Source organism: Biomphalaria glabrata, chromosome 6 (genome assembly GCF_947242115.1).
Source record: "Biomphalaria glabrata chromosome 6, xgBioGlab47.1, whole genome shotgun sequence".
Taxonomy (NCBI): Eukaryota; Metazoa; Mollusca; class Gastropoda; family Planorbidae; genus Biomphalaria; species Biomphalaria glabrata.
In genome coordinates, this window is record NC_074716.1 from 19,381,462 (window position 1) to 19,405,694 (window position 24,233).

Here is a 24,233-nt window from a genome sequence, read left to right on the forward strand (position 1 = left end):
AGTAAGTTACTTATCCAAGGCATGATCTGTTCACATTTCTGTCACCTAGCCCATTAAAACTATTGTGCTACGCCACTGCTACAGAGCTGTTTCAACAGTACACACTTTATGTTGACTCAATAGTTGATGTACTGAAGTGAGTCAGTCAGGACAGTAGATCACGTGCTCTCACTACAACCAAAACTGAGTCGAGGCTGTTCCGCTCTGTAACAGCATTGATCATCTCCGGAACTAGAAACGAGGTAAACCGGAGAACGCCGAGAGTGGAAGATGTGAGAAGGCAAGAGTAAAAGAGAAAGTGAGACAATGGATGAAAATGCAAGTACACTGTAATTGATAGACCCTGTTCAAACATAGGGAAATGGAGAGTAACAAAAGACGTGGTGGAGGACAGATTGAGAATGTTTGCTGGAAAAAGAGATGTTTTAATTATATCTTTGCCATCTAGAGTGTAATATACAATGGTATGAAGGATTTTGCGAATTCAATCTTAACCTTAAAGAAAATTGTGATCTTTAGTCTTAAGAATCTATAAACAACACACTGCCCATATTTTGACAACGTAGAGAGCAGCAGCAGCAATGAACCCTGCAATCTTTGAAATCAATCTGTTTTCTTTATGACTTCCATGAAAATCTTGGCACATATTGTCTCAACATCGCGACTAAGTTTTATATATATATATATATATATATATATATATATATATATATATATATATATATATATATATAGAACAAGACCAAACTCTTGCGAGAAAATGATCAGGCTTTGACGTTCCCATTGTCGTGTGACACAAAACACTACAAAAACTCGAAGAGAGAGTTCTTTTTAGGTTGCTCATTTAAACATTTGGCTACAATGAAAGTCTCGATTTAAATCTAAACGTATAGATCTAGTAAAAGTTTTATCAGGGGCTCAAAGTTAAACTTGTAGTTGAATTTCTTATTTTTGTCCAAATTTTTGGTCAGTTGGTAGAGAGAGTCTTTTTGAATCGTGGGTCATTTCCTAATAACTAAGTAAGTAAATAGATCCCTCCTCATTCTTGAACCGCCCTGACATGTGGCGTCCACCCTCTAGGGTTCTGGTAAATAGTCTTCGAGAAAGGGCCATTGGTCAGTTCTGTATTTAGATACAGAGGTCAAGGAAATACTAAACAAGAAGGGTGGTGTGGTCATGACGTCATAGGTGATCCATAACTAGATGTCCACCATAAAACGGACCAGTACAGAGTGACAAAGGTCAACAAGGATTACATTTTATGAGATTAGGGTCAAAAGGTGGGGGGTGTGGGGGGGGGGGGGGGAGAAGGAGAAAGAGAAACTTTTTAAGTAGAGATTTTATCCCGGTAATACCATCCAAGTTTCTGGTTTAAATCTAGTTCCGGTCAGGTCTTCCAAGATATGGATTTACCTCTGGTTAGGTCAACCAAAATCAGATTTAACTCTGGTTAGGTCACCCAAGATCTGAATTTAGTTCTGGTTAGGTCACCCAAGATCTGAATATAGTTCTGGTTAGGTCACCCAAGATCAGATTTAGCTCTGGTTAGGTCACCCAAGATAAGATTTAGCTCTGGTTAGGTCACCCAAGATCAGATTTAGCTCTGGTTAGGTCACAAAAGATCTGAATTGAGTTCTGGTTAGGCCTTACTAGATCTAGTATTAGTTGAATTTAGTTCTGGTTAGGTCTGGCATTCTTTATGCCACTATCTGGCTATTAGTTTCACAAGAAATGACAAAGTTTATTTGAGTTACAAGATGAAACTAATTCTTTGGATTCAAAGTCATCACCAGACACATACAGAAACAGTTTTTTAGAGAACATTTTCAGTGGAGTGGCATATATTGTCTACTTACAGAAGCTCTCGAGTTTGAATCTCCAATGAAAGGCTAATTTTGGTCAAACTTGAGCTACGTGTTGGTAAGGGCAACCCTCCTCTCCCCCACCCACCCCACATGCCGTCAGAAAATATCGGACCAGACTCAAGGGATCCTATTTGAGTAGTACTTGGAGACACACTTCACCAAAATAGAAAGAAAAAATTCACTTATAATTAAAACACTATGGAGTTTCAATGGAGTCTACAAAATCAATGATATGTATTTATGATTCCTCTTGGTTGCTAATCCACTTCACGTAATGTCTCTTAACTATTGCCTTTGGTCTTTAATTGCTATATCCGTTTGCTTTATTTGGTCACGCCTCCCTATTCCCAGAATGCCATTGCCCCTGAAGGCCACTTTCCACATTTGGAATTTGAAAACCAAAAACTTTTTATAAATTTGTTTGTGGTCATCATTCACTTAGTGAACAACCTTTATTTTTAGAAGTCCCTCGTGAACCCAGGCTCTGGTGAGTTGAAATGATATCTATTGAAATAGCCCTATCAAATATTGAACGCACACCTTTGAGACCTTATAGCCTTAAGCTAAATCAAAAATTGACAAAATATGTAGGTCACTGCTGGTCACTACTTTCTCTCTTAAAAACTTGGTCCCTGGTGCTGTTATTCATTTATGTTTAATATATGTATGGGTCGTAGCAACCAGCTATGAGACTAACACCACGACTTTGTTCATACAAACACAATGAGACACACACCACGACTTTGTTCATACAAACACAATGAGACACACACTACGACTTTGTTCATACAAACACAATGAGACACACACCACGACTTTGCTCATACAAACACAATGAGACACACAGCACGACTTTGTTCATATAAACACAATGAGACACACACCACGACTTTGTTCATATAAACACAATGAGACACACACCACGACTTTGTTCATACAAACACAATGAGACACACACCACGACTTTGTTCATATAAACACAATGACACACACCACGACTTTGTTCATACAAACACAATGAGACACACACCACGACTTTGTTCATACAAACACAATGAGACACACACTACGACTTTGTTCATATAAACACAATGAGACACACACCACGACTTTGTGTTTATATGAACACAAGAGACACACACCACGACTTTGTGTTTATATGAACATAATGAGCCACACACCATGACTTTGTGTTTATATGAACACAAGAGACATACACCACGACTTTGTGTTTATATGAACATAATGAGCCACACACCATGACTTTGTGTTTATATGAACATAATGAGACATACACCACGACTTTGTGTTTATATGAACACAAGAGACACACACCACGACTTTTGTGTGTATTTGAATGAGACACTCTCTAGTGCGTTGTGTTCATATGATGACACTCTCTAGGGCTTGTGTTCATATAAACACACCGAGGCAGACTTCTCAAAATAGATTTTAAACCAGTACTAAAGTTTTGAAGTCACCATCAAGATAAAGAGTTTATTCATTTCTTCTCATGATGAGAACAATCTATTAACTTTCACTATCGTCAAATCGCGAATTTATAAATGTATATTCGAAACCACCCAGTCAGTTGGTCTTGCTGACCTTTCACTGTTACACGGTAGTTCTTTTCCTCTGTGACTGGTACCCTGGGATATTGTCCCATCTAAGAATTCATCTAATTACTTTTCTTAACAAGGGCTCTCACAATTCAAGATGGGGGAGCAAAGTTTACCACGCCTGCATCCCAGTCAGCACTGTGTGGGTGTGATCGGGGAGGGGGTGAGTATTGGTAGAGACTTATTGATTGATTTACTTTGGAGTGATTTGTTCATCTTGGCATGACGCAAGACAGTGACGTCTGTAATTACATCTTAACACGCGCCCACGCAAGACAAATGTGAGTACTTGATGAACAGGTTGGGCTCAACTTTTTATTTAGCTGAACCAGTTTTAGTAGCGGACCATGGTTTCATTTCTAGATTCATTTAGCTGAACCAGTTTTAGTAGCGGACCATGGTTTCATTTCTAGATTCATTTAGCTGAACCAGTTTTAGTAGCGGGCCATGGTTTCATTTCTAGATTCATTTAGCTGAACCAGTTTTAGTAGCGGGCCATGGTTTCATTTCTAGATTCATTTAGCTGAACCAGTTTTAGTAGCGGACCATGGTTTCATTTCTAGATTCATTTAGCTGAACCAGTTTTAGTAGCGGACCATGGTTTCATTTCTAGATTCATTTAGCTGAACCAGTTTTAGTAGCGGGCCATGGTTTCATTTCTAGATTCATTTAGCTGAACCAGTTTTAGTAGCGGGCCATGGTTTCATTTCTAGATTCATTTAGCTGAACTAGTTTTAGTCGAGGGTCATGGTTTCATTTCTAGATTCATTTAGCTGAACTAGTTTTAGTCGAGGGTCATGGTTTCATTTCTAGATTCCATGTTTTGTTCATTCGTTAAGGCGTTTCTATTTTCTATGCCTTTTACCGTTTACGTCCTGGCTCAGACTTGCTCGTTTGAATTCTAGACCATCGTGACGAAAGTCCGAAGCCCGTACCACGTGACCAAGCAGACGTCATTTTTTGTCTTATTTTGCCAATTTATAAATAGATTTTGTTGTCTCCGTGTGTACCTACAAATAAATACCTTCGGTTGAATGTCAGGTCATGGATGATAGATCTGTCTCTACTTGAATGTCAGGTCATGGATGATAGATCTGTCTCTAGTTGAATGTCAGATCATGAATATCTGTCTCTACTTGAATGTCAGATCATGAATATCTGTCTCTAGTTGAATGTCAGGTCATGAATTTCTGTCTCTAGTTGAATTTAGATCATGAATTTCTGTCTCTAGTTGAATTTAGATCATGAATATCTGTCTCTAGTTGAATTTAGATCATGAATTTCTGTCTCTAGTTGAATTTAGATCATGAATATCTGTCTCTAGTTGAATGTCAGGTCATGAATATCTGTCTCTAGTTGAATGTCAGGGCATTAATATCTGTCTCAAGTTGAATTTAGATCATGAATATCTGTCTCTAGTTGAATGTCAGGTCATGAATATCTGTCTCTAGTTGAATGTCAGGGCATTAATATCTGTCTCAAGTTGAATGTCAGGTCATGAATATCTGTCTCTAGTTGAATGTCAGGTCATGAATGATAGATCTGTCTCTAGTTGAATGTCAGGTCATGAATGATAGATCTGCCTCTAGTTGAATGTCAGGTCATGAATGATAGATCTGCCTCTCTAGTTACGGGGCTGTTTTTGAACAAGAACAATAAAAGTAAAAAAAAAGAGAGAAATTAGTTTCACTATGTGTGTCTCCATGTCCTTACAATGTCATGTCAAATCTCTCTCTTACATTCTGGTTCAGTGCTTCTCATACTTTTACTATACACTTCCGCACCAGAAAAAAAAAAGGGTTATACGCGTGCCCCCTTTAGCTAGCGAGGATGTCTGGGGGAGCGATGGACGGAGCCAAGTAATGACTTACATTCTGAGCTGCACAAATAGAATTTTAAATTGAAATAATAATACTAATTGGATGTTTTAAAATCTTGCTAATGTTATGTATAGGCCTCTAATGGATCAATGCTTTAGTAGGGGTAGCGATAAATGAAATACGAAGAATTTTCGGCCCTTGAAAAAAAAAAGGAAATTGTCCTCTTGCCAGCACGATAGCCTACTGTAAGGTGCGCCCCACGCTAGCCCACTGTAAGGTGCGCCCCACCCTAGCCCACTGTAAGGTGCGCCCCACGCTAGCCCACTGTAAGGTGCGCCCCACGCTAGCCCACTGTGCGCCCCACAAGATGAGAAGAGCAGTCGACTACAATAAAAGGATTCAACCTCAAAACGTTTCACCACATAATACTTTGATAGATCGTTGTCAAGCTGTATGTCTCTTTTCTTTTCAAATTCATTTCAATAATCAAGAGAATGTGTGTGTGTGTGTGTCTATTTGTTGAAATGATTCAGCGTTGCTGACCTTTAATTAATGCAATGCCAAACTCTCTCTCTCTCTCTCTCTCTCTCTCTCTCTCTTTTCTCTACACGAGATAGTGATGAATTGAACTAGAAGGTTTCTCTTTGCCAGACTGTGTTCACGTCTTACTGAAGAGAACAACGTCTAGATCGCACACACAGTGGGTAACTTCCAAAAAAGTTTAAGTTTCTATGGAAAGACAAATCTATGTATTTTAATTGGGACTTTATCAAGAGAATAGCAAACATGGCTGTTTAATTTGAGAAAAGCTCGTAGTGGACACAATTTATTGAGACTAACAAAGGCGACAACTTATCAAAGAATTAATAAAAGAGACAACTTATCAAAAGTCTAACAAAGGAGAACAAATTATCAAAAGATAAACAAAGGCGACAACTTAAAGAGACTGCTCAACAAAATCGACAACTTATTGACGGTAGAAAGTATTTGTCGGCAAACTTTGACATCTGCTTTGGCCCCAGTTTTACATTTTATTTCCTACAAAAACTTTTAATTTATTTTGTTTCTAATTAATCTCCTCTTCTACCAAAAAAGTCCTTATTGTATAAAAAAAAAAAGTTGTTAGGGCATCATAGATAACTCTTTCACAACCTCTCGTCATTTTTCTAGGTTTTCTGCTTTTTTTCTGATGCGTGTGCGAATGATGTGCCGGTCCCCCAGCCAAACGTCCTGAAAGCTCTTCAACTGTGACGACAATGTTGACCTAATGATGAAAGGTTTCCAGTTGATTCACTTGGAGATATGCAGTTCATGTCCATGGTTCACTGTTCACACCGTGACAAGAAAACTAAAATAGGATGATACATTAGTTTTCCTACTAAAAAAACAAAATTGGTAGAAGCTTTTCTGTAACAGTGTTTCTTCACTTTGGATGCAGGCTAGATAGATTTATGTTGGAAGATCAGCTAAAGAAACGGCAAATACAAATGTGAGAGAAAGAAACGGCAAATACAAATGTGAGAGAAAGAAAGGCCTACTTAGAAGATCACGTAATTAGACTATCTTAGAAGATCACGCCATTAGACTATCTTAGAAGATCACGTGAATTAGACTATCTTACTATCTTAAAAGATCACGTCATTAGACTATCTTAGAAGATCACGTGATTAGACTATCTTAGAAGATTACGTGATTAGACTATCTTAGAAGATCACGTGATTAGACTATCTTAGAAGATCACGTGATTAGACTATCTTAGAAGATCACGTGATTAAAGTATCTTTGTAGCTACGTAAATAGTTTTTTTTTTAAATATGGACAGGCTTACAGAATATTTAACTTTTAAAATTTCTTGCAAAGTAACTTGGGAGGGAAGAGTTTAGATACCGGGTAGGTTGTTTTGATCTACGTGAGGACATTATGTCCATGATTTGTTGCCAACTGAAATATGACAGTATTAGCAGTATAACATCAAACAAACAAACAAAACAAGGTTACAAAGACAGTTTGTGTGGAAACACAAACCTAAATCGGCCCCAAAGTGGTCCACCAGGCAGGTAAAAAGGCAGACATCAATATTTTCAGAAAGAATATCAGAATGAAATTCTATCAAAGAAAAATGACATAGAAGAATGGAGAAAGAAGGTTGACAGATCTTGTGTGGTGCCCAAGCGGTCCAGCAGACCAAAGGATAGATGAAAGTGAATGTGAAGTTAGATGCAAACCTGGCCTAACTAATGTCTTATAATGAATATCTAATTAATCTAATAGTTTTGTAAAGGGTCAATCTCTTATTGAAATCATCAAGAATAAAAGATTTCCGTAAAAAGAAAAATCCTTTAGTTAAGTGGTTTTATGGCCATTGTGCGGATTGGTGCTTCCAGTTCACATGGTAATATGAACAACTACTTATTGATTGTTGTTTTAAATTATGTCCAACTTATATGCATACTTAATAGATTTTTTCTCTTTAAAAAAAGAAACATTTTTTTTTTGTAAATGTAGTAATTAGTATGACAGAACTTATTTAACTTAACAATACATTTGTAAAAAAAAAATTTTTTTGACAAAAAATCTAAAACCATTTGCATAAATGTGTTAAAAATATGGTAAATAGTTTTCTCCCCTAGTAAAGAGATTCCAATGTTTTTTAATAATTAATAGTGAATAGTGTAAAATTGTGTATTTTATGAAAAAAACTGCTTGCATAAAGATTTAAAAAATGAGATTCTTCGCTTTCAGAAATCAAAAAAGTAGCCGTTGTATCAGAATTTTGAGTGGTCTTATTATGATGTCGGATTTTCACTATCTTTTCTAGTTTCTGAGATCTAAACAGAACGGACTTACAGACGGAAGGACAGACAGGCCACACAAAACTGATAGCGTCTTTTTCCCTTTGGGGGGCCGCTAAAAATAATAATTCATAAAAAAAAGATTAAATACCGAAACTTACCCTGGAGAACTAGAAGAAGACAAAAGATGAAATATTTAGTCCCACGGTAGCTAAGTGTTGACAACTAGGAGCACTTTAGACGTCCACACAAATTCTGTTGACTTTTGGTTTTAACTACAACACTGGTAGCTACGTCAGTTGTATTGTTAAGTTTATCCAGTTTAGTGTTCAACTAAAACAAAGAAGAAAATCAGGAATAAAATTATTCTACCAACAAAAACATGCACATAATAGATTTCAATACACAATTTTAATTTATACTTTAGAAAATATTTCTATTATATTATTTTTTTGTAATACACTTGTAAAAAAAAAAAAACTTTACAGTGTTTCAAAAAGAAGAATTTGTGAGGACATTAATTCTAAACTAAACTGTGAGTACAATGTGCAGTCAACTACTCACACTAAATAGCAGTAGTTTCCCTATATAGCATGTGTCTATGTGTCTAGATGTGTGTGTGGCTCGCCTGGGATATACAGCGGGGTCTGGGGTGAGTGAGGCCAGATATTACACCGAAAAAGGACGCGCGTGGGGGGAGGGGGGCCACGTGGTCAAAAGAAAAAGGGGGGTAGGGTAGGACAAACCACCTCCACAAGAATAACGGGAGGGGGGTCCACGGTGCCAATGCGGTGCGAGAGAGAAGGCGAGCGCGTGGCGTGGATGGGGGAGTGAGTTGTGGTGCTGGCTAGCTCCCGCACTGCATCATGGGAAAGAGGGGGGAGTAGAAGTGCCCAGCATGAGCATTGTTGCACATTGATTTTATGATTAGAGGAGGAGGGGGGGGGGACTTGACTGTTTTACAAACCTACGGTACATTGGCGGAACTGGTTCAATATTGTTACAGTCATGTCACACTCTCCCACAGTCGTGTCACACTCTCTCACAGTCGTGTCTCACTCTCTCACAGTCGTGTCACACTCTCTCACAGTCGTGTCACACTCTCTCACAGTCGTGTCACACTCTCTCACAGTCGTGTCACACTCTCCCACAGTCGTGTCACACTCTCCCACAGTCGTGTCACACTCTCCCACAGTCGTGTCACACTCTCCCACAGTCGTGTCACACTCTCTCACAGTCGTGTCACACTCTCCCTTAGTCGTGTCACACTCTCCCACAGTCGTGTCACACTCTCCCACAGTCGTGTCACACTCTCCCACAGTCGTGTCACACTCTCCCACAGTAGTGTCACATTTTGTCCAGTCATGTGACACTTTGTCACACTCATAATAACACTCAGAAATGACAGTCAATGTTACACATCAGTAACACACCTTTTTTTTTCCCTTCACATTCCTGTTAACACGATATAAGGGCCAACCTAACTCGTCTGATGTGCCTGCCTGCCACGCAGAAATCTGTCATATCCAATTCAGTGGGAAACGATTAGTTGACTTTGATTTGTGCCAAGTTCTCTTTTATCGTAAAGCGCACCTTTGAGCCTATAACATCGTATTAATGTGTAAAACGAACCTGGACATAGAAATTTGGACATAACTAAGTTGGACATAACTAAACTGGACATAGCTAAGCTGGACATAAATAAACTGGACATAGCTAAGCTGGACATAACTAAACTGGACATAACCAAGCTGGACTTAACGAAACTGGACATAGCTAAACTGGACAACACTAAACTGGACATAACTAAATTGGACATAACTAAATTGGACATTACGTAAAGAATCACAACAGCAAAGAAATGCGTAGCATGAAGCTGGAAATAACTAAGTTGGAAACTGTACATAAGCAATCACAGGACAACTCAACCTAATTACATAATATTCGAATTTCACTAATTGACCGTGTGGTCGGGCGTCTAGCGTTGTAATAATCTTCGCTTTCAAGAAACTCAAAACATTTTTCTCAACAAGACTGGGGGGAAAGGGGAAAGAAAACAAAAAAACTGGAGTGGCAGGGGGAAATAACACATAATTGAAACGCATTAACTCCCTTGACAAATAAACAGTGTTTTCTTTTCAAATAATACAATTAGGAAGCCAGTGAAAACGTGAAGGGAAAACAAAAAGTTCATTAGTTAGGGGGGCGGGGGAGGACATAGCAACGGAACAAATACAATAATTGAAAAGCTTGACTACACAGTCTAGTTATCTGGATAACTGAGAAAAGATCTCTAAGTGGATTCTCTTAGTGAAAATAGCTACATCACAAGCTGGACATTTTAGCCTACGCGTACAGAAATGTCCCAATACAGTGTGGAGGAATACGTAACAGAGAAAACGGTTCGACACAACTTGAACTGAATTGAAGATTTGAAGAAAATTTTACAAATGTGCAAACCCAATACGCCAACCTCCTGCTTCTCAACACATCTAGTCAACCACTGTAGAACTGCAGCCACACTGCATCTACTGCTTCAAGTTGAACGTGATAGGACGGCCCAGAAAGCCGAGGTTCTTCTGGATCTGGGCAACTCTTCAAATTAAAATTTTAAACTTCATCATGCCTCGCTTCTGGTGACAGACCGTCAGTTCCACTTCCTCGCGATAGCTTCTGTTACATACAGAAAGTAGTTTAAAAGCTATAAATTCAAAACTATAATATAAGTATGTCAAACAATGGACTCATTATTCCAGTATCAGCTCTCTTGTAGAGCTAGAGTATGCTAGAGTGATCTACCCATGTCATTTCTGCACCTTTATGTTTTTGTAGATATTTTTTTTAATTGTAAAATAAAAGTAGACCAAAAAATGGAAATAACAATTTGGCTTTTCTTCTAAAACCAAAAATGTGCTATCACGAACAAAACGACCAGCCAATCCGGCATTTTCTTCGTTTCCCTGAAGTTGTCTATTCAAGATGTCAGCCAGGAAGTATGTGTTTCCTGCCTCCCTACATGGGAGATCACCAAACAGCCAGGGACAACTCCCCGGGGACCATCTTGCCAGAGTGGATTGATCCTTTCTGACCGCTGTTACCCGTTCTATACAGAATGTAAAACTGGAGCCATTTTGACAGATCGTACTTTGGTGGGGCGCGTGAGTGTGTGTGTGTGTGTGTGTTTTAATGGGTTTTCTTATTCATCTCTTGTGCATTCAGCCAGAAGTAAGTTTTGGTACTTCTCAAAATCATAGATTTAACACCGAAGGCATAGAATCAGCATTAGAACAAATTTGGTAAGGCAATGTGACTCAACAAGTGGCTGATTCTGTCTTTGATTACTTGAAAGGTCAACGAGGACATAGATTAAATACACTGACTGGAGAGGAAGGTTGAACAAAAAGTACTGAATGTGTAGATGTAGAATAATAACATGCAGTGAGCATTTATGAATATAAAACTTCTATTGTCTCAACACTACAAAGTGGGTGGGGTGGGGTGGTATTATAGGAAAATGTGAAACATTTTATCGTCATATTTTTATAGAACAATTTCATTGAAGAATCAGCTTGAAAAGTTCAATACAATTTGTTGTTGTTTTTTTCATCTTTTTAACCGTGCTCATGTGCCCCTCCCCCCCCCCCCAAGTATAACCAACCTTAATATAATCCTCTCTACCCTCCTAGTAATATCCATCTATATCTTAATATATCTCCATACAATTATAACCCATAACCCATCATAATATATGTTAACATAACATCTATAGATATAATTGATTCATTCTATAAATCAAATAAGAACATAAAACTAAAATGTTATTTAACCTTGGTTAGGCCAATAATAGAATATGCATCCTCTGTTTGGGACCTCTCAACTCTAGAAAACATTAAGAAACTGGAATCCTGAGATTAAGAATGAATGCAGTGTTTTACATGGCTTCGCCAACCCAGTTGCGACCAACATATTTGTCCGCTTTTAGTGCAGACAAAGCCATTGTCCGCCGGAGGTTTTTTGAAATTTAAGTAGCTTTTTCTTTACTTCTACGCCAGTGTGTCCCGCTGCCTTCGTGAGAGCTCTCCAACTGTTTCAGAGGCCAATCGCTGCCAGTGAGAGTGAAATGGCGCCTGAGTTTATCTTTAGAGCGCTTACGGGGACACATCTGTTACGCTGTTCTCCTTTAAGCTCTCAAAAAAGAAGATTGCTTTTGGCGTGAGGTCGTCTCATGCGGGATAAATGTCCGATCCAGCGCAACTGTCGAGTGGTAAGTACTGTCCACATTGACCTCCAGCAGAACATGGTTACTTGTCAGGTAGTTCTGCCTCCCCTGGTTACTTGTCAGGTAGTCCTGCCTCCATGGTTACTTCTCAGGTAGTCCTTCCTCCCTGGTTACTTGTCAGGTAGTCCTGCCTCCATGGTTACTTCTCAGGTAGTCCTTCCTCCCTGGTTACTTGTCAGGTAGTCCTGCCTCCCGTGGTTACTTGTCAGGTTGTCCTGCTTCACGTGGTTACTTGTCAGGTAGTCCTGCCTCCCCTGGTGGGACCAAGGCACTTCAATGAATCAATTGATACCTTCTATAGAGTACCAAGGTGTCAGCCATATATAAGTGTGGTAGGAACCACTGCTTGGTAGACACTGATTTTTGTAGGCAGGCGGAGCGATTTATTTCGCCACACTCTCGCTTGGAGGCGTCCTAAAGAACTTTTTGACTTAGCAAGACGGTTATCAACTTCTCTTGAGAGTGATGCGTCATTGGATACTATATGTTAAGTGGTCTACCACGTTAAGGGGGTGTTCATTCACGGTGCTCTTTGAGACAAAGTAGAATTTATTGGTTGACTTCTGAAACACTTCTGTCTTTCCGAGGCGTTTTGTTAAACCAGAAGAGACGGAAGTGTTAGCTAATTCATTAACCGCGAGCAAGTGTAAGCAAGTATGGTGCAATCATCGGCATTGAGAAGCTCTCTGACAGCAGGCGCCGAAGGTTGAAAACATTGCCGTTTGAGCGGCCATACAGTTTGGGATCAGCGGGCTGTCATCCTCCTAACGTTTCTCTATGCCTTCAAAACGTGGACAGTAGACAGAAGGCATGCACAAAACTGAACCACTTCCGCGTGATCTGTCTCAGACATGGGCGCCCGAAGGATTTTTTTTTGCGGGGGGAGTGCAAGTTGCCACCTATGGCTCAAAGTCGTAGCTTGAACTTTTTTATTACAGAGAATATTAAAGAAAAGAATTGGTGACCCCTCGCCACCCATAACTACGCGATTTTGAGTTCACTGTAAATAGGGTAATTGTTTCATGAAATTTAAAAAATAACTAACATGTGAACAATCTATTTACAGAACTTGATGCTTGTTGAACGCTTATCTGGCAGTGCTGATATTCTTCTTTACGTTGCAGCTCTTGCATCGTTTTAGGATGTAGACTAAACAGGTTGAACTGGCCATTACTATTGCAGGAAAAGCAAGACGCTAATGATTAAACTAACGAATCAAGATACGGGATATAAAGTCGTGTTCTGTAATAATTCCAAAATCCAAACATGTGGTTTTAGCTCGGTGTGTCTGTTGGCTGCAAATTCTCATCAGCACTAACTCAATACCAAGTTTGTCTGTCAGCAGTCCCATCTAACTCAATACCAAGTTTGTCTGTCAGCAGTCCCATCTAACTCAATACCAAGTTTGTCTGTCAGCAGTCCCATCTAACTCAGGATGTCATCCCTTGGCATGGTTAATTTGTTTTTTGATTATGTTATTAATGTGACTGCTGATGTGCTGATAAGCAGCGAATTATGCTAAGATGAACAGACTGCAACATCACGGAAACTAGTTCAAGAACAGATGAATAATTGACGACAATTAAAAGACAAATCAGAAACAGATGAGAAGTAGGCATTGATTACACATATGCAGTTTGTCTGATTTCACTTACAGCCGTTATCTTAGGATCCACCAACAGTCAAAGATCTTCTCAAAGTTGTGACTTAAAGCGCAAATGAATTATTATTTCCCAGTCCATCGTGTCTCACACAAAAGAGGTAAATTTATCACCAACGTATTCGCTTGGGACTGTTACGGAAGAAATCTGGATGACACCAGCAACATTACGTATATCTGAAACGTCATTCAGGTCAACGATAACAAGTTTAAAGGGAAACTCCGATGGTTGTTCAAATTTGAGTTATTGGCATATTTAAATTCTGCGTTAAAAATTGTAATAGTAAACATTTTACCATTTAATATTTAAATGCTTAGAAACATTTATATTTAACAAATTAAACAGTAAATTGTTGACATCTCCAAAAAAACTGGGTTCTTTAAGATTTTGTTTTTAGGTTAGGCATACGTCACTTCCCTCAATAATACTGAAAGAGAAACTACATTTAGCCAATCGTATCGCTTTAATCTTACAGTAGATGTTAGGCTTAGTGAAGCCTAGTATAGAGCTATGGTACCATGGGCGTAGCCAGGGGGGGGTTCTTGGGGTTCAAACCCCCCCCCCGAAATGAAATCCCCCCCCCGCAGGGGGGGGGGGGAACGGAATTAAGTGACTGATTTTTGCTTTCATTTTGTTTATTTTAGGTGAGATTTTAATACTAAATCATCACTTACCACAGCACAGCCAAGGCAGTTTTGAGTTAAAACCCTCTACCAGGGGGTTTTGAGTTTAAATCCTCCTACCAGGTGGTTTTGAGATTTAAAAAACACCTATCAGGGGGTTTTGAGATACAAATCCCTCTACCAGGGGGCTTTGAGTTTAAAACCCCCTACAGGGGGGTTTGAATTTTAAACCCCCTACCAGAGTAATTTTGCAGTTAAATCCCCCTCTTGTATAAAACAAAAAAAAAAATGCAAACAACAATCCCCAAATTCCAACAGCACAGTTGAGGAAGATTTTGATTTTAAAACCCCCTCCAAAATTTACGATAAACCCCATCTTCAATATAAAAAAAAGCAAATTACACACTCAAAATTCTATGAGCGTAGCCAAAGGGGTTTTGAGTTTAAACCCCCATCCCCTCCAGTTAGGGTTTGAAGCTAAAAAGTACCTCTTCAATATAAAAAAAAAGCAAATTACACACTATAAAATCTATGAGCGTCGCCAAAGGGGTTTTGAGTTTAAATCCCCCTTCTCCAGATGGCTTTTTCTTTAAAGTTTAAAACCCCTCCAGATGGTTTTGAGTTTAAAATTCCCCTACAGTGCGTTTAGAGTTGAAAACCTCTCTCTTCAATATTATTTTAAAGCAAACATCAGTCACCAAATTCTATGATCGTAGCTAAATGGGGTTTTGAATTAAAAACAAAACAAAAAAACTCTTAGTTTAAAACCCCTCAACAGATGATTTGACGAAAAAACTTTCCTTATCGATATAAAATCTAAAGCGAATACAGGCATGTAATTCCAAGAGCGTAGTCAAGAAAGGTTACAAATTTCTACCAGTGGCTTGGGCTCCATTAATAAAGTGTGAATAGTCTTCTGCCGAAATTGAAAATCATTAAATATGTCTCAACAAAGATGGCTAAGACAGATTTTAGGAGTCAGTCATAGAGATCGGGTCTAAATCAAAGAAATCATATGCCGAACTGTGAGTCGAATCCTTAGTAAGGTTGTGACAGAGCGTCGCATGAGGTTCTCACACAAAATGAATTACGCAAAATAAGAGTTGCGGAAACAGCTTGCCGGAAAATGCGCCGAACGGCGCGAGAGGGTCTAAGTCAGTAAGAATAGCACATTAGGTTTTTGAAATAAAACTTTTTAATAGCAAGATAATGCACTGTAGATACCTCAGAATATGCATTTTGTTGGCTTTCAATACCAGAATTAGTGCTCGGCGGCGGGGCTTCGCCCCGCGCTGGGGGAGCGCTGCGAACTCCCCCAGACCCCCTTGCTTGCAAGGGCGGGGAGTCTACAATAGACAATAAACGTCTTCCGAAAGGGTCAGAATGTAATAAAGATTAATTATGTACACACACACATATATATATATATATAATTTTTTTCCGCGAGGGGGGGGGAGTCAGGGGGGAATCTCCCCCCCCCCCCAAAACCCTCCCCGAAAAAAAATCCTGGCTACGCCCATGTATGGTACAGTTATATATATATAGAGAGAGAGTGAGATCTAAAAGCATTAGGATAACCAACTCGATAAAAAAAGTAACATTTTCATTTAATCCCCTCCCTGTCCTAAATAGTAAATAGATCGTGTGTCTGACTGATTCTAACAAAGTGGTCAGTGTTAGCATAGTCTAGTCTACGTGTAGTCGGTCATGACAAGACAACCAAGCGATAGTGTTTGTTGTGTGTTGAGTGGTCTGATGAGAAAATACACACTGCCGTTGTTAGTCAAGCATGTAAATCTACTTTCAACACGCATTTTTTTCTTTGCTTACAAGATCCTAGATCTAACTTCATTGACAAAGATATATTTCTTTTACGAGAATGTAAACTTTACTGTATGGTTTCACGTTATACAATAAGTCAATAGATTATATTAATAGGTTAGTGTGACGTCATATAGAAACCCGTTAAAAATCTGATCGTTTTGGATGCGCAGAATAATATATGTCAGAAAAACATCAATTACTAAGTTATTATTGCAAATTTAAAAAAAAGAGTTATATATTCATTATTTGTAAATCTATCTAGATCTAGACCTAGTTCTAGATCTAAATAAATAAAGATTCAAGATCTAGGTCTAGATTCTAGAACTAGATCTTAGTCTAGATCTAGAACTAGATCTTAGTCTAGATCTAGAATTAGATATAAGTCTAGATCTAGATCAAAGTCTAGTTCTAAGTCTAGATCTAGATCTAAGTCTAGTTCTAAGTCTAGATCTAGATCTGAAATAGATATAGAATCTTGATATAGAATCTTCTAGTTTATATATAGACTAGAACTCGTATGACTTTAGTCTTATTTAGACTGTCAAGTGTAGGCCCCTATAATTACGATATGGCAAAACTGCGCGCTATAAAAGTGGTACGTTATTTTTGAAACGTATAACTTAAAAGAAGTTCGTATCAAAATTATATTTTTTAAACAACATTTTAATCAATATTCAATTCAATGAGTTAGTTAATAAATGGAAAATATATTTTATAATGATCCATTGATACTTTTTCCATTGTGACCTTAGATGCAATTTTTTTTTTTTTTTTGCCAATGCGCAAATCTATGAATAAAGCTTGATTTATTAATGAGGACCTCTGTGACCTTTTTAAAAGACTTACCTCCCCTGAAGTTTTTCATTGAAAAGTGTTTTTTTTTTTTTTTTAAATCTGCTTGCATAGATAATTTTTAAAATTAGATGGTTCACTTTCGGTGTAGCCGTTGCATCAGAACTTTGAATGATCTAAAATATGATGTCCGATTTTCATTTTCTCATCTAGTTTCTGAGATCTAAACGGGACAGACGGACAGACAGGCCACACAAAACTAATAGCGTCTTTTCCCCTTTCGAGGTCGCTAAAAATTGCTCTTGAAAATAAATTAAAAATAGATACAAGAGTAAATTATTTTTAACATCAGCCCAAGCATTCCGTTATAGAAAAATTATTATCGGCAATGTCTCGCTAGAGGATCCACGAATAGTTTAATTGATACAAAAAAAAAAGATTATTTTTATCAATTAATACAGAATATAGATTCTACACCAGATATGTCTTATACCAAGCTAATCACTATTAGTAGTAGTTCTGTTTCTTATACACGTCATGTACAAATACATTAACACTTTCTGGAGATTCGCCCTGATACAACTGGAGAAGGACTTTGTGACTTCGTAATAGAAATTGGAAATAAAACATCTAAGAGGACATTGGATACGAAATATGAAAGGAAAAAAAGGAATATTTTACATAATGGATTTAAATCAAAGGGAGCTTTTGGTACAGTGTTCAATGGATTTTTTTCTCAAGGGCGACATTTTTTAAAATTCGCACGCAGGCGCCACTACCCTCGCGGCAGCTCTGCCTTCTGCTGTAGTATGTTGGTATAAATATGCGTAAATGAATAAAAAAATCCTCTTCCATACTTTGAACCTATGTTTAGCATACAACTATCAGAAGCACATGTAATCTCAAGACATTCTATTTTTATGCATATTCACAGTAAAATCATAGGCGAGAAGATTGTTGAATGCGTCCGAGCTACAGTCTCGTTTGATATTTCCCTGAGTTATTTATTTCAAACATACAGCTCTGTCTTCACTCATAAATAATTCGTGTATTCAAGAATATTCTCTTTTGTCAGCCCGACATATTCCATGATGTTGGACTCGGGCTATGTTGTTGTCTGGGATCATCTGGGATCATCATTCTCTTCTGTTTTTCCGGACATTCTTATTTATAATTAATCTGTGTACATGAGGGAAGCCCTCGGTACAAGTACGTTTGTCTATCGTCAGAAGACAATCAAAGTCACGTACTGAATAGTTGAGTGGTGAGAATGTCTTACAGGAAGGAAACGCCCAAACTGTTTTGTTAGAATCAGGGCTGCGAATCAATTATGCATACTTTATAAGCCCACACATTATCAGGGACATTCAGTGACCGCCTTAAGGAGCCATTTTGCTTTTCAATGTAGACCACACTCTACATACCTGCGGAGTCTTAATTTCGTGGTTTTAAACATGTCTATTACTAACATCATATTAAATGTACACAATAGTCCCCCTTTTATTGTTTATGTTAGAGTACAGAAAGGGGTAGAAACTTAGAACACTAAGTCTTGGACAGAAGGCGCAGACTAAGTTTATCGTGCACAACTTATGTAAATTTGCTGGACTAAGTCTATCATACACAACTATTGTCCATTTGTCTATCATGATCAATTAATGCACATCCATGAATAGTGCTCAACTTATGTATATTTGGAGTGAAATTAGTTACTGAGATTATCATTTAAAATTGTTTGTGTTCTGTGTTCATCTGATGGTTTTGGTAGTATCGTTAAGTATTATTATTATTATTATGTTAGAAACGAACGAATAGTCATTCTCTGGTGCTGCCAGGGTCGAATTTCGTTAAAGAGAAACACAATTCATTTTAGTCCCTGACTCCTCTACCAGTTTCCACTGAGGAATTGTCCAGTGATGTGGCAGGTCTGCAGCAGTACTGCCCTCTGACATGCAACAAGAATCTTCCTTGGAGTGTTAAGGGCCTCATAATTCACTCTGTTGATAACTTCCATAAACGCTTAATCTCCAAGCCTAGGTTCCCATATTTTCTTTATTTTTCTATTTCATTTTTTTTTACATGAGACAGTGGTATGGCGATGTCAATAATGGTAGCGTTTCTTTTTCTTTTTTATGTTAGAGAGGGACTATTGAGTATGGAAGAGAGGGAGAGAGGATGAAGTTGGAAAGAGAGAGAGGGAGAGAGAGAATATAATAAAAAGGTGGAGAAATGATGTTGAGATGTACAAATTCTCGCTTCTATATGTTCAAGAAATAATTTCATTTGTCTATAGTTTGCATGTATAACTTTGACTGCCTTTGTAGCACTTTCACTTTGAGGCAAAACGAAATCAAATTGTAAACTTGTTGTCACGTGACTGGCTCATTTGTTTTTCAACTTTGTATTTGTTGTACGCATTCGTTTCCAACACATAGAGCTGTAAGATAAGTTCTATAGGTAAGTCGGCTAGTTATTGACATGGAGAAGTTGTAGGTCTGGCCACATTCTTCTACGCTTGTGAATCTTGGACGCTGACTGCAGACCAAGGGAAGAGGATCCTAGCCATGGGAATGAGATACTACAGAGAGATCCTTGGTATCACTTGCAAAGACCGCATCACAAATGAAGAGATTAAAGACATGATTAACACAGCCATGGGACCCCATGATGACCTGCTAACTACTGTAAAAAAAACAAAACGCAAACTAAAACTCTATGACCACATCACAAGGTCCTCAGGGCTCGCAATAATCAATCACATAAACATGGCCAGCGATGTCTTTGGAAGAGGCTTTTAGAATAGTTTAGATTCCAGATTCAAGAGGGTACCAAATAGTGATAAGTGAAGTATGAGAGACATAGTCAATGCCAGGATGGCTAATTTATGTCCGAAAAGTGACCGCCTCTAAGGAGATAACCAAACGTTATCTGGGAAGTATAAACCAAATTAAGATATAAATAATGCAGTGGTGACAAGTAGTGATGTTTTGGTCTGTTGTTGTGGTAGAAGTGATAGTTAGAAAATAAGCATTGCAACGGGAGATAACGCTTAGACTTGATAATTTTACGTTTTGTGCAAATGTCATCTCCCTTGAAATAACAAGCTACTCCCTAGCTTCCTTCCCAGCATGCATCTTTAACCATCTTGGAGTGAGCTGTCATGGCAGACTTCCTGTCAGCACTCTGGTGCCATGACATGTCACTTGATTACCCTCGACAGACATTGCGTGCTGTTGGGACAATCTCTGTTTGGCATTGGAGCTCTTCTTCCTTTCACATCGTCTCTCTCTCTCTCTCTCTCTCCCTCTCTCTGTCTCTCTTTCTGTGTGTGTCTCTCTCTGATTAAAGATTGTGTTTAGGGGTAGACCCACCAACGACTTCCCCTTGAACAAGCTAGCACATTTGATATGCTACAGATTAACCCCTTACTAAGTTGAAGTCTACATGATGCTGTATCAGATCAAAGACTTGTCTTGTAAAAGAGTTGCCATTATTGAGCCTAAAGCCCAAGATATTAGATATTTGTTTGACTTAGTCCCCGGAATCTGGTTTAGTAACTTACTACAACCTTCCCGCCTCTCCCTCTCAGAGACAGTTGTATACAAACAATTTCCATGATACTCTAGTAGTAGGTCAATCAGTTCAGACAAAAAATAAACATGAAGAAATCAATGTTGTTAGTAAGTCTAAGTTTTTAAATCTCATTCAGTTGTTTTTAGTAGAAGACAGGAAGGGAGAGGGAGAGAGACCAAGAGAGAGAGAAAGAGAGAATGGGAGAGACTGACGTTGAACACATAATTATATCACATATAATTAATAATAAGGCTTGTCTTCGAGTCCGAAGATCAATGACGAATACAGTATTTACCGAGGCTACGCAATCCCAGCTGCTACCTACATACTTTGCCACCTCCAGAGCTGCCATAGCCACGTTTCGCTGGTGGTCGATTTAGATTTTCTTTTCGACGTCTTTTTTTATCTGAGAAGAAATCTGAAGATCTGAATACAGAATAGATCCGAGCTAATGTAAACGTATCTATATATATATATCTTCTTAACGTGTTAGATAAGTTATATATGTTCATTGATAGTAGTTTTAATAATGTATCTAGTCCAAGAGGATGGGGTATTGTCTTAGTTACAGATCTATTATTGTCTTAAACACAAGCTTTCATTTCTATTTTCCAGCCAAAACGCTCCACAGAGAGGGATCGCTTGAAAAGCAGCATTGTTGTTCAATCCTGAAATCAAATCTGAACAAGACACCATTTCTTCCAAAAATAGACTAGAGCCCTACTAAGAATGTTCGAGAATCATTGACACTAGGCCTACAAGAAGCCAGCAAACTTCTTCAACTCGTGTAAGACAGGAGCAGAGAACTTCTGGAGTTGTTACTAACAAAACAGAAAGTGTGGGAGTACCAGAGCTCTTCACTTGAAAGAAAGTCTATTTGGTAGGTTTTTTTTAAAGAGTAAAAATCCTTTCAAATTATAAATCTAAAATTCTTGACAATGAGGTGGGGGGTGGGAATACAACCATGTGAAGACTTTCTATTAATATTTAGTATGTTATCCATTGTGTGATAGTCAGAACGGGATTATATTCTTCAGCCCTGGGAAGGAGGAGGAGGATTGAAAAGAAATGGTCGAGTTAGATGGAACCGAGCTCCTCACTATCTAGTGTGGGTAGACCTTTCAACGAGGTTGGATAGAACCACCTCACTATCTAGTGTGGGTAGACCTTTCAACGAGGTTGGATAGAACCACCTCACTATCTAGTGTGGGTAGACCTTTCAACGAGGTTGGATAGAACCACCTCACGGACTAGATATTGCCCTCGGATCATAGTTCAGGCATCCCTGTTCTAAATGATAATAATAAAAATAATAATTGTGTAATGAATTATAGGTGTCAGTGTATATGTCGATGCAGATAATCTAATATATAGAGCACAATGTAAGGCGTATGTATGTATGTATGTAGGCCTATGTTTGACCAATCTTGATAAAATGTGGCATGTATTCTCCTTAGATCACGGCTTTATTGTACCCGGAATTTTAAACGTCTCTCCCACAACAAGGTCTTAAAAATAAATAAAATACTTAAATTTATCTCTATTAAAGAATAAAACTTTTTAATAAACCCATTTTCACAGTATTTTATATTAGCTATGTAAGGGAACATGACGCTAGATCAGTGATACACAAACTAAGGCCCGCGGGCCGTCGGTCATATCCGGCTTGTAAATATAGAACTGCTGAAACAAACAAAAAATTACTTCTGTTGTTTTCCCCTCTGTCTAAGTGGAATCTTGGACACGTTATGTCTCTTACTTCACTCTGTAGGATCAAGTTCACAATTTGCACAGGTATTCATTGCACATGTATTCATTGCACATGTATTCATTGCACAGGTATTCATTGCACATGTATTCATTGCACAGGTATTCATTGCACATGTATTCATTGCACATGTATTCATTGCACATGTATTCATTGCACATGTATTCATTGCACATGTATTCATTGCACAGGTATTCATTGCACAGGTATTCATTGCACAGGTATTTATTACACATGTATTCATTGCACATGCATTCATAGCACAGGTATTCATTGCACAGGTATTCATTGCACAGGTATTCATTGCACAGGTATTCATTGCACAGGTATTCATTGCACATGCATTCATTGCACATGCATTCATAGCACAGTTATTCATTGCACATGCATTCATTGCACATGTATTCATTGCACAGGTATTTATTGCACAGGTATTCATTGCACATGTATTCATAGCACAGGTATTCATTGCACAGGTATTCATTGCACAGGTATTCATTGCACAGGTATTCATTGCACATGCATTCATTGCACATGCATTCATTGCACAGGTATTCATTGCACATGCATTCATTGCACATGTATTCATTGCACAGGTATTCATTGCACAGGTATTCATTGCACAGGTATTCATTGCACATGCATTCATTGCACATGTATTCATTGCACAGGTATTCATTGCACAGGTATTCATTGCACAGGTATTCATTGCACATGCATTCATTGCACATGCATTCATAGCACAGGTATTCATTGCACAGGTATTCATTGCACAGGTATTCATTGCACAGGTATTCATTGCACAGGTATTCATTGCACAGGTATTCATTGCACATGCATTCATTGCACATGCATTCATAGCACAGGTATTCATTGCACAGGTATTCATTGCACATGTATTCATTGCACATGCATTCATAGCACAGGTATTCATTGCACAGGTATTCATTGCACAGGTATTCATTGCACAGGTATTCATTGCACATGTATTCATAGCACAGGTATTCATAGCACATGTATTCATTGCACAGGTATTCATTGCACAGGTATTCATTGCACAGGTATTCATAGCACATGTATTCATTGCACATGTATTCATTGCACATGTATTCATTGCACATGTGTTCATTGCACAGGTATTCATTGCACAGGTATTCATTGCACAGGTGTTCATTACACAGGTATTCATTGCACAGGTATTCATTACACATGTATTCATTGCACAGGTATTCACTGCACAAGGTATTCACTGCACAGGTATCTATTACACATGTATTCATTGCACAGGTATTCATAGCACATGTATTCATTGCACAGATATTCATTGCACAGATATTCATTGGACAGATATTCATTGCAAAGGTATTCATTGCACAGTTATCCATTACACAGGTATTTATTACACATGTATTCATTGCACAGGTATTCATTGCACATGTATTCATTGCACAGGTATTCATTGCACAGGTATTCATAGCACATGTATTCATTGCACAGGTATTCATTGCACAGGTATTCATTGCATAGGTATTCATTGCACAGGTATTCATTGCACATGTATTCATTGCACGGGTATTCATTACACAGGTATTCATTGCACATGTATTCATTGCACGG

The 24,233-nt window shown here is 38.2% G+C and overlaps 2 protein-coding genes across 3 annotated transcripts in view; both read right to left on the reverse strand.

Moving 5' to 3' along the window:
• LOC106061330 (uncharacterized) overlaps positions 1-8,818 on the reverse strand; it is a 172,739-nt gene extending 163,921 nt beyond the window's left edge. Inside the window, exons 1-2 of one of the 2 annotated variants that reach the window (XM_056033981.1) lie at positions 8,661-8,818; positions 8,258-8,429 (exon numbers count right to left, since the gene is read on the reverse strand). The gene's annotated coding sequence lies outside the window, so the exon portion shown is untranslated. Of the gene's footprint in view, positions 1-8,257; positions 8,430-8,582 lie in introns of both variants that reach the window. The other variant, XM_056033980.1, reaches the window with a different exon arrangement.
• A 14,169-nt stretch (positions 8,819-22,987) lies between these two features.
• LOC129926702 (keratin-associated protein 4-5-like) lies at positions 22,988-23,896 on the reverse strand. Its single transcript, XM_056032303.1, has one exon. It carries the CDS (start codon positions 23,894-23,896, stop codon positions 22,988-22,990), a length of 909 nt encoding a protein of 302 aa, XP_055888278.1.
• Between the last annotated feature and the right edge of the window lie 337 nt (positions 23,897-24,233).